Source organism: Sceloporus undulatus, chromosome 9 (genome assembly GCF_019175285.1).
Source record: "Sceloporus undulatus isolate JIND9_A2432 ecotype Alabama chromosome 9, SceUnd_v1.1, whole genome shotgun sequence".
NCBI classification, from domain to species: domain Eukaryota; kingdom Metazoa; phylum Chordata; class Lepidosauria; order Squamata; family Phrynosomatidae; genus Sceloporus; species Sceloporus undulatus.
The window spans coordinates 13,746,543-13,757,738 of NC_056530.1; the positions used below are offsets into that span (position 1 = coordinate 13,746,543).

General features: G+C 45.6%; 1 protein-coding gene across 2 annotated transcripts; it reads left to right on the forward strand.

The window, feature by feature from the left end:
- The first annotated feature begins 903 nt into the window (after positions 1-903).
- TMEM39B (transmembrane protein 39B) lies at positions 904-9,216 on the forward strand. 2 transcript variants are annotated; one of them, XM_042441291.1, is made up of 9 exons: positions 904-1,087; positions 2,312-2,502; positions 2,890-3,109; positions 4,440-4,523; positions 5,385-5,539; positions 5,881-6,217; positions 6,817-7,004; positions 7,412-7,532; positions 8,604-9,216. In XM_042441291.1, exons 2-9 carry the CDS (start codon positions 2,375-2,377, stop codon positions 8,838-8,840), a joined length of 1,470 nt encoding a protein of 489 aa, XP_042297225.1. In that variant the 5' UTR covers positions 904-1,087; positions 2,312-2,374; the 3' UTR covers positions 8,841-9,216. The 2 variants fall into 2 exon arrangements, with proteins under 2 accessions (XP_042297225.1, XP_042297224.1); XM_042441290.1 differs by having other exon boundaries at positions 905-1,087; positions 4,440-4,532.
- The last annotated feature ends 1,980 nt before the right edge of the window (positions 9,217-11,196 follow it).

Here is an 11,196-nt window from a genome sequence, read left to right on the forward strand (position 1 = left end):
ATATGTATGTATGTGTAGGTATACACACAAATTACTAGAAGGGGTGCCATTTCCCTATGCTGTTGTATGTAATGGGACTTGAGTATTCGTGGATTTTGGTATTTGGGGGGGGGGGTCCTGGAACGAAACCCCAACAGATACAAAGGACTAATAATAATACCCATTGGATTTAATGGGACTTGAGCATCCATGTGGGTGGGGGCCTGGAACCAAACCCCAACAGATATGAAGGGCCCAAAATAGTAGTAGTAGTAGTAGTAATACCCCACTATATAATGGGGAGTTGAGCAGCCATGGATTTTGGTACTTGGGGGTAGAGTCCTGGAACCAAACCCCAGAAGATACCAAGTACTACTACTACTAATAATAATACCCATTGTATTTAATGGTACTTGAGCATCCATGGGGGGGGGGAGTCCTGCAACCAAACCCCAACAGATAACCAAGGGCCCACTGTACTAGTAGTAGTAGTAATAACACCCCACTATATATTGGGGATTTTGTCATCCATAGATACTGGTTGGGGGGGGGGGGGTTTCCTGGAACCAAACCCTTGAACTGTGGTCCCCAAACTGTATACTCTTTTAAGGGCTTTTGGACTTCAGCTCCCAGAATCCCAGACTATTGGCCAACATGGCTTAGGCTTATTGGGAGCTGAAGTCCAAAAGTCTCTTAAAGGGCAGTTTGGGGACCACTGCCCTAGAAGATACCAAGGGGCCACTATAATGATGATGCCCCATCGAATTTTAATGGGGACGAGCACCCACAGATTTTGGTCCCCATGGGGGAGGTGGGATACTAAGACCCCCCACCCACAATCCCCCAAAGTCCCCCAATGAAAGAGAGACAAAGCCCCCTCCATCCATCCTTTCCCGCCACGTGCAGCAGCAGCAGCTGTCGCCTTTGTTTAGTGGCGCGCATGCGCAGTTCTCCATGGCGGCGCTGCCTTCGCGGCGGAGGCCTTTTGTCCTGGCGGGGCCGCCGTCACCGCTGCCTACATCCATCCATCCATCCATCTTGTCTCCCTTGGAGGCGGCGGAGGCGGCTCTCTTCTGGACCCGAAGTGGAGGAAGCCGGGCGGAGATGGGTGAGGAAGGAAGGAAGGGACTCTTGCACAGGGAAGGGACCCTTGGGCTTCGTAAGGGGGCGGCTGTGTTTTGTATGTCTATGCGTCCACACTGGAGAGATAACCCGGTTTGGTACCGCTTTAACTTGTTGTATGACTCACTGCTATGGAATTCTGGGAGTTGGAGTTTGTTGTGGGGCCTGGGCCCCACAACAAACTCCAACTCCCAGAATTCCATAGCAGTGAGCCAGAGTTAAAGCGGTGCCAAACCGGGTTATCTCTCCAGTGTGGATGCAGCCCATTGTCAAGCTCCTTCCGAGGAGGGTTGCCATTGCCATCCTCTGAGGCTGAGAGAGTGTGACTTGGGTTGACATGGCGCACACACACAAAGTATATACACACACACAGGCATTTATGAGCATGCACACACACATATACACTTATACATATATGTATGGACACATACACACAGATACAAATAGATATATATATATATACACATACATATACATGCGGATATATACATGCATGCACACACACATATATGTACACACATGCACACACATATATACAGAGACATTTATATGCATGCACGCATATGCATATACGTATACTCATATATACACATATATGTGTGTGTATATATAGACGTTTATATACATGCAAACATACACACATGCATATGCACACATATATATGTACATAGACATATATATATATATACACACACACACGCACGCATAAATACACACAGAGACAGTGATATGTATGTACACATACATACATGTGTTTATATATATATATATATATATATAGTCCACATTTATGTATTTGTATGCATTTAGATGCGATGATAATGATATGTAGAGAGCTCTTCTAGCACCTTTGAGAGTCACTGGAAGAAAGAGGTTGGCAGCATGAGCTTTCCTAGATGATGATGATGATGATGATGATGATGATGATGACATGTAGAGAGGTTTTGTAGCACCTTTGAGGCTTGCTGGAAGAAAGAGGTTGGCAGCATGAGCTTTCAGAGACTTCAGTCTATGTGCAAATGCATCTGCAGAAGTAGACTTTAACCTACATGCTGCCAATTTCTTTCTTTGGATGAGTCTCAAAGGCACTACAAGATCTCTCTACATACTGAACTGATACATGTAAATATCAATACTAGTGTGGTGCTTTGCAGCCAGCTAAAGAGTAGCCGCAACTACTACCCAGCCATAACAAAGCTTTTGTTTCCAGTCCTTAGAGCCAAAGGAACCATTTGAGGAAAGAAGCCAGAGACCTCTTTGACCCTCGGTGGTTATGGCAGGGGGAAGACGGGGGCCTAACCGGACGTCCTACTGCCGCAACCCTCTCTGCGAAAGCGGAGCTGCTGGGGGCACCGGTCATTCCACTAGTTCTTCCGTCACCAGCGTCCGCTCACGCACCAGGTAAAGGCCAAGCCCAATGACATTTCCCTCTGAGTCTGTCATTTCTGGGACTTTTCTTACTTCAGGGAACAGCAGAAGTAGTATCGCTATTGTAAAGTCGAAGATTGTCATGGCCAGCATCCAAGAGAGTGGGTTGTGTGTATGTATGTGTGTGTGTATGTATGTACATACATACATACATACATACATATTGTGTGACCCTGGGTCAGGAGGAGTGAGGTCCATGTCAATCTGTGTATTGTTCCGTTGTTGAATGGCAAGGTCTTGGGGTGGGAGGATATGCAAAGAGGAGATTCATTGTCTGCTGGGAAACCCCAATCCTGGGTATTTTTCATTTGCATTACTGTTTTTCCTGTGCTGACTCTTTCTCTACCCACTGCCCCATAGGAGCGGTTCAGGGACAGGCCTTTCCAGCCCTCCTCTGGCGACCCAGACGGTGGTTCCCCTCCAACACTGCAAGATCCCGGAGCTGCCCACCGAGAGAAGCGTCTTGTTTGAACTTCAGCTCTTCTTCTGCCATCTGATTGCCCTCTTCGTCCACTACATCAACATCTACAAAACCGTGTGGTGGTATCCACCGTCCCACCCTCCCTCTCATACCTCATTGGTGGGTATCATTGTCTGTCATTTCACAGTTTAGGAAAAGGTCAAATTGTAATCATGAAGCCAGTTTCGTAAAACCAGATACAGTGGTCCTTTCTCTTATGTGAGGGATCCATTCCGGACCCACGCTCCCCCCACATAAGGGAAATTATCTGTTTGCTCAAGCTCCATTAAAAGTAATGGGGCTCATGTGCGCGGCGGTGCACACCATGGGCACACGCGCCATTACTCTTTCCGGTGCACGACGCCGGTTGTGCCAGCGTGGCTTTCCACATATGCTGAAAGCCACGTATGTCGCGCCTGCATATGATGTGAGTGAACTGTATGTTCAAAATAATCCCATATATATATATATATATATATTGGCATTTCACAATTAACTTTATTTTTAGTAAGACAAAAAGCTGGTTTCTAGATAGGACCAACTACCAGGACCACTAGAGGAAGTAACTAAGTATAATTTAACAAGGATGATGATGTATAAGTTATGTAGAGATATATGTTGAATAGAGACTGGTAAGGTAGAGATATATGGCAAAATATAACATACATAAGGTTGGAGATGGAAGAAAGACAGAATATGAAACACTGAAAATAATCTTATTTCTTGTTACAATACAGAAAAATAACCCCCGATATTTTACAGGGAACCCCTTAAAACCTTACTAAAAAGGAAGATCTTGTACTACTTCCATGAATAGTTTACTATGAAGGCTGTGTAAGATTATACAAAGTTATGGGACATTTGCTAAGGACGCAAACTCTATTTTAATCAAAGCAATGCCATGCCATTTTCTATACTGTACAGGAATTGGTGTTTTCTGCTGAAGAAACTCATTTTCTTCACAGAAAACTTTTTTCTATGCAAAAACCCACATGTTTTTTTCTCTGCAGAATAATTCCTCTGGAGAAGGGAGGGGAAAGATAAGAGATTTTTGTGAATTGTGGGATTGCACTGCCTTCCAGGTTAAGGGATTGTTAAAGGTTTCTTGCCAGAGGGACATTCTGAAACATCGGATGGCAAACTAGGCCAAACATTCAAAGTTCCATAGACACAAACAATTGTCCAACTGTAATAGTAAAGCATTTGCTTGCTTGATTTTTATGGTCATTTTCTGGGACTCCCTCTTTCTCTAGGAGAGTAGACATCATGCTAAAAGCAAAGGTGCACAAGTGTTGGATTGGGAAAACTCCCCATTGATCCATAAGAAGCTGGAGTGTTTTGGCTCTCTTGTGGAATTCGTTTTTATGCATTTCTTAGTGACCAGACCTTCTCTTGGCAAGATTTCGGCTTGTGAGCTAACTAGAGCCTCTCCTTTCTTTTCTTCCTGCAGAATTTTCATCTCATTGACTTCAATGTCCTAGCGGTGACTACCATTGTTCTGGCACGGAGGTTGATTGGTGCTGTCATGAAGGAGGTGAAGGAGGTAGAGGCGGGGAGCCCTATCAGTCCAGAGGGGTGGGGGGTGTCATATGTGATTTGAGCTTCTTTACATTCCTTTTTTCTTATGGAAAGAACAATCCTCTTCTATCTCCTGACCCTTTTAGTGGGTGTTCCCTGAGAGATCTTGCCAGAGGATAGTGTCCATTGCCCACATCGCACAAGCAAGCAAGAACGGGGAAGGAGGTTCTGAAATATGGGACCCGCTGCAATAGATACTATCCTCTAAAATGGAAGTGGGCAGAATGCAGCCCTCTAGATGTTGCTGGGCTTTACCTCCCTTCAGGCATCGCTCTTGGCTGTGTTGATTAGGGCTGATGGGGCTTGGGGCCGAACAACATCTGGAGGGGCCTCAGGTTGCCCTCTCTTCCTGCAAAATACAATTGGTGGGGTTAGAAGGAGTTGGGTGCTGGTGTACAGCTTCACTTGATGGTTTAGTTTCAGTGGTATGCTGTAAGCCACCTTGGATGGAGGAGAGCCCTGGTATTCATTAAATAAATGCATAAATAAGGGTAAGCTGTGAGCAGAAGGAGACGCTTCCTAAGATGGTGTTCAGGTTAAGTGACATTGTTGTTATGTGCCTTCAAGTCATTTCTGACTTATGGCAACCCTAAGGGAAAACATATCACAGAGTTTTCTGGCAAGATTTGTTCAGAGGGTTGCAATTTTAAATATGTTTATTCACAGCTAAGTCGCTTTGATATCAGTGGATGTATCCACTAATTAAGATTGCATTCTTAATCCTTTGAAAGCCAAACAAGCAATTCAGGGGCACTGCTGATTTTCCTGCCAAAGAGAGAGTGGAGTTTGACCTTGTTGCTTCTCTTTCTCTTCTCAGGCTTCTCATACCAGCAAAGTCTCCCTGCCACGCTGCATTTTCCTGGTGGTCACTTGTTTCCCTGTCCTTACTGGGGCTGTTTGGAGTCTCGCCAGGTCAATAATCCACCTCTTCACGACATATTCTCTCCTCAACCTCTTGTTCTTGTGCTATCCGTGAGTAATCTTCTCATATCTATATAGATAGATATAAATATATTTTCCAGTTCTGCTATGAGACAACTTTGAAACCCTACAACAAAACAATCCCCTTAGTTGACCACAAATACACTCAGGGCACTGTATGTTTTGCACGGCAAACACTTAAATTATTACATTCAAGTTTGAGTTTTGTGCTGCCTCCATTTCCCTCCTCTGTTGTCTCCTTTGCAGTATTTCTTTCATTGTAAGCCTCTCAGGACAAGGGCCTGCCCTTTCCTTCTTTGTAAAGTACCTATAGATGAATGACAAAAAACAAGAAATTTTGGAATAGCTTTCTTCTTCCTCCTCTCCCTTAGGTTTGGCATGTACGTCCCCTTCCTGCAGCTAAATTGTGACTTCCGCAAAACCGGCCTCTTCTCCCAAGTAGCCAACATTGGCCCTCGGGACACCGGCGACGTTGGCTCAAGAGGAAAAGACTACCTGTCAGTCCTCAAGGAGAGCTGGAAGCAGCACACCCGGCAGCTCTACGGCATGGAGGCCATGCCCACCCATGCCTGCTGCCTCTCCCCGGATCTGATCCGCAATGAGGTGGAATATCTGAAGATGGGCTTCAACTGGCGCATGAAGGAAGTGCTGGTCAGCTCCATGCTCAGTGCCTATTATGTGGCATTCGTGCCAGTCTGGTTTGTAAAGGTATGTTAAGTGAGTAAAGGATAGGTTCCTTTTAAATGTATCCCCTTCACTTTTTCCCCAAAGCTGAGTCTCAAGGAAGTTTTTAAAAATAGCAAAAGAATGACAGGTAAAAAACATATTGGCTGGCATCCTATTCAGTAATTACAGTGTTGTAAGCCTGGCTTACGACATAGTAATTATTCCAGGTCACATTTACAGTAATTGCACAATTGCAGTGGCCAAAAGTCCCACCTCTCACCCCTGCCATCCTACCTTTGAAGCCTTGCAGCCCTGCCTCTAAAGCAGCCCTATCTGGCATGCGAAAGAGTGGCCCAGTGAGTCATGATGTGGAAACCCATCTTTGTGGAAACTAGAGGACCTTGGGAAAGTCATATTTTCTCATCCTCAGAGGATGGCAGTGGCAAAGGCAAACCCCCTCTGAAGAAATTTGCCAAGAAAACCCCATGATAGGGATGCCATAAGTCAGAATGGACCTGAAGGCACACAACAATAGCAGCAGCATTGAGAAGCATTGTAACTACACCTCCATAGCTAAGTCTGTGTTGATCCTTCCTCTTATGTGGGTGACATTCTCTCTTTCATCTTTCTCTTTCCCACAGAATACTCAGTATTATGACAAAAGGTGGTCATGTGAGTTGTTCCTCTTGGTCTCCATCAGCACCTCTGTCATCCTCATGCAACATCTCCTGCCGGCCCGTTACTGCGATCTCCTCCACAAGGCCGCAGCACATCTGGGCTGCTGGCAGAAGGTCGACCCGGCCCTTTGCTCCAATGTGTTGCAGCATCAGTAAGTAACCCTCTGGATTTGGTTCCATCCCTGAGCATCATCATCTTTTAGAAATTGTTTGGATACATTTGCAAGGGATAGCACAATTTTGAATGGAAAGCCTTTATTGTGCAAATGGACCCTTATTTATGATCCAGGGTGGGAGTTTCTACATTTTGGGGTTTGTTCACACAAGGGCAAAGTAATACCAAGAAGTGTGGGGCCCAGTTTTTGGCTCCATGACCCACAGCAGATTTTACCAACCCACAATAAAAAGAGAACTAGCTGGGAGTCCATGACCAATTTTGGTAAAACCTTTCACACAATAAAATTAATTATATTTAATAACAAACTAGAAGAGCCATGTTCAGAGTGGTCCCTCTCTCCTTTTCTTCTCATGTCAGATGACTTTTAATTTCTTTTTCCAGGTGGACAGAGGAATGCATGTGGCCACAGGGAGTGCTGGTGAAGCACAGCAAAAACGTTTACAAAGCCGTGGGCCATTACAATGTGGCGGTGCCTTCAGATGTCTCCCACTTCCGGTTTCATGTAAGTTTTTGCCCTTATGGTGACTGGGTATGAATTAAGGAAATTTCTGTTCTATCTTTCATCTCTCCAGAATGCTCATAGGAGACTCATGTCCACATATTCACACAGAGACCCCTGGGAGAGAATTATTTACTGGCTCAAGGCCATCCACTGAACTAATGGGGACTTGAACAAGGGTCACCCCAGTTCTGGGCCACCACCCTAATCATTACACCACATTGTCTCTAGGGAATGCCTTAAAACAGTGTTACTCAAAGTGGTGGTCCATGGATTGATACCATTCCTAGAGGCACTGACTGCTGATTTCCAGGAAATAAAGAATTGTAGCTAACAGGCACAGACATGATACCAGTCTCTGGCACTTGAGAGGGGGGAAGATGCCAGTCCCCATATCACATAACTTGAGTTGCACTGTTTTGATACAACGCCATTCAGCAGCTGGGGCCATAAATCAAAAGGGAGCAGGCAGAAAGTGCCTGGAATTTGGTCTTGTATTTATACACCTCTGCCTGGTGGCTTGAGTTTCTCCCTGTCAGAAATGGAAATCATGGTCTTCCAGGGCTTTTCTTGAGTGCTTGTGAGGGCAAATACATTCCAGCAGAGGCTTTCAGATGCCTTGCCCATCAGGGAGCCTTATACCATTTCATCAGTCCATTTGGGAGCCCTTTTATATCCATCCGCCGTGGAGTACCCTTTGGACTGCAGATGAGTTGTGGTTGGAATGAGCTTTAGAGCAATGCTTCTCAAACGAATTGATACAATGGACCAGCAATTTCTTTTTCCCATTGTGCCAAGACCTAAAACCATATTTGCGCCTGTTGGCTGCAACTGTTTCTTTCTTGGAAACTTGCTGTGGATCAGCAGCTGCTGGCTTGTGAATCAGCACCAAACCGGTGCGAATCAGTCCACAAACTGGCATTTTGAATAGCCCTGCTGTAGCTACTTTCTTTCCCATTTATTTAAAAATGTAAAAGCACCAATCTAGTCCTCTTGCATACAAAAGGTCAGGCAATGTGCAACAAACCACAAATCTCTCTCCTGAAGGGACCCTTTTCTTTTTGGCTTTTCCAGTTCTTTTTCAGCAAACCTCTGCGGATCTTGAACATCCTGATCCTGCTGGAAGGGGCTGTCATCTTCTACCAGCTCTACTCGCTGATCATGTCGGAGAAGTGGCACCAGACTATCTCGCTGGCCCTGATCCTCTTCAGCAACTACTATGCCTTTTTCAAGCTCCTGAGGGACCGACTGGTGCTGGGGAAGGCCTATTCGTACTCCGCTTCCAGAGAGACTGATCCGAAGCTCAATTGAAGGCCTCACACTTAACAAATGCAAAAAAGAGAGAGTGTGTGTGTGATGGGGGTGAGCAAAAAGGAACCAGCCCTGAGCTTCTTTGGGGACAAGGCAGCCTGAGGCATTCTTGCCCTGTTCCCTTTACAGCACCTGCAAAACACCACACTGCTGGAGAATTGTCCCCCAGGAGATCTCACAGGATCGCAGAGGTGGAGGAGGAAAGGGCTTGAGCACAGCATGGCACTTGAGGAGCATGCAGTCAGGCCGGCCCTGAGCTTTGTATATCTGTATTTTTGTTTTTGTTTTGTTTGTTTTTTACCTCTGCTTTGGTTTTTGGTTTTGGTTTCTTTGATAACTGGTATGACAAGGAAAATATCTTATTTTTGTACTCTTAGCTGTGGTCAGCCTGGTTTGTTAACTAGCTGGAGTTAGACAGAAGAGCAGGCACTAGCTGCTGTCCTGCTCCCTGAGCATTTCTTCCTGGTTGTCAAGGTGGGGAGGTTGGGCAGGCTGGGTTTTAATTGGGAGGCTGGGAAAATCCTGATGGACATAGGTCTGGGGGCCCAGTTTTCCTCTCCAGGGCCCTCTGGGTGCTAAAGGACTGCCAAATAGGAAGTAGCCAAAAATCCACTTCCTTATTTAATTTCTTATTTAATTTATGGGTTTGAGTCCCTGCTTGGGCATGGAAACGCACTGGGTGGCCCTTGGGCAAGTGACACTCTCTCAACTTTAGTGGAAGGCAATGGCAAACGTCCTCTGATGCTATTTTGCCAAGAATAGCGTGTCTTAAGGTTGCCTTGTTTTTGTTGTATTGTCCCTTCGAGTCATTTCTGATTTAAGGCAACACCAAAGTGAACCTACCATGGGGTTTTCTTGGCAAGATTTATTCAGAGGAGGTTTGCTATTGCCTTCCCCTAAGGCTGAGAGAATATGACTTACCCAAGGTCATCCAGTGGGTTTTATGGCCAAGCGGGGAATCAAACCCTGGTCTCCAGAGTCATAGTCTAACACTCAAACCACTATGCAAGTGATGGCGAATGTTTTAGAGATTGAGTGCCCAAACTGCAACCCAAAACCCACTTATATATCACAAAGTGCCCTGTCCCTCTGACTTTCTAGTAACAAACTCTGGAGAACTCTGTGCTGAGGTGATGGCATGTGTGCCCACAGAGAGGGCTCTGAGTGCCACTTCTGGCACTTGTGCCATAGGTTCGCCACCACTGCACTATGCCATACAAGGTTTTACTATGTTTTAAAGTGCTTTGGCTCTGGGGTTGCCTTGGGTTCATTATAGATCTGAAAGGCACAAAACAACAACAACAGTCTTGCCTTTCCTCGAACATGGGAACCAAAGTTGCTGCCAACAAATTACAGGCATCCCTCAGAAAAACCATCCTGGGTACAGGGATGCGGGATGCCCACAGCGTGAGCAGTTGGCCACCAGGTGGCGGTCATTTTGAGTCATTCCATACCTCTCCCTGCTGACTTGTTGCAAGAGCATTCCCACGCCACTCCCATGCCAGCTCTCCTTTTGTTTAGGGGAGACAGATCTTGTACGCTCTGTCCTCAAAGGCCTGTCGAAAGATATGGGATGTCACGAAATGTAAAGATTAGGAAAATGCAAGTTAAAACTGCACTTTTGAAAGAGGCAACCACACAGTATGTCATTTGAGGGCAGAGGTGTCAACCTGAGTCTTATTGTGTGGTTTCTAACTTGAGGGCCCAACAAAATAGCTTTGTGTGTGCAAAGTTTTCCTCATCCAACAAGAATGTCACAGAGATATTTGAGTTCACTAATAGTAAACAAAACATTTTAAGCTTTTTATACTAAAGTTCCAAGCTCTGCTCATTCACTGTATGAATAGAACTCAGAACTTAACCTCTTTCACCCCAGTCCTGGTAACAGAGTTCCTTGTCTCCATAGTTTTTTACACTACCCAACTGTAGCATTTTGATCTCACTTTGACTGCTGTGGCTGCATCCCATAGGATATTGGGTCTTTGCAGTTTGGGGAGGCACTAAAAGAGCCTTTAGACTGAACATTCAGCCTGAAGAAAGCAGGAGGAAAAGGGGGGCTTGTGCTACTGATTCGCAGCCCCCCTTCCCATCCCACTTGGCTCAGATACTTTGAGCTCACACACACATATATATACACACACACACCAGCTCAGAGGACTCCCTGCTGGCTATCTAGGGCACCAGGGCACCATCTGTCCGTGGCAAGATTATTGCAGATGAAATAAGAAAAGTCTTATCCAGAGATTAAATATTTAATAGATGTGCCTATTCCACAGGGAGGAACTTGCTTCCAAGGAGAGAGCAGGCGCGTTGCATGTTTGGGCGAGGGGCAGTGCTACTGTCTTGTCACTCCACT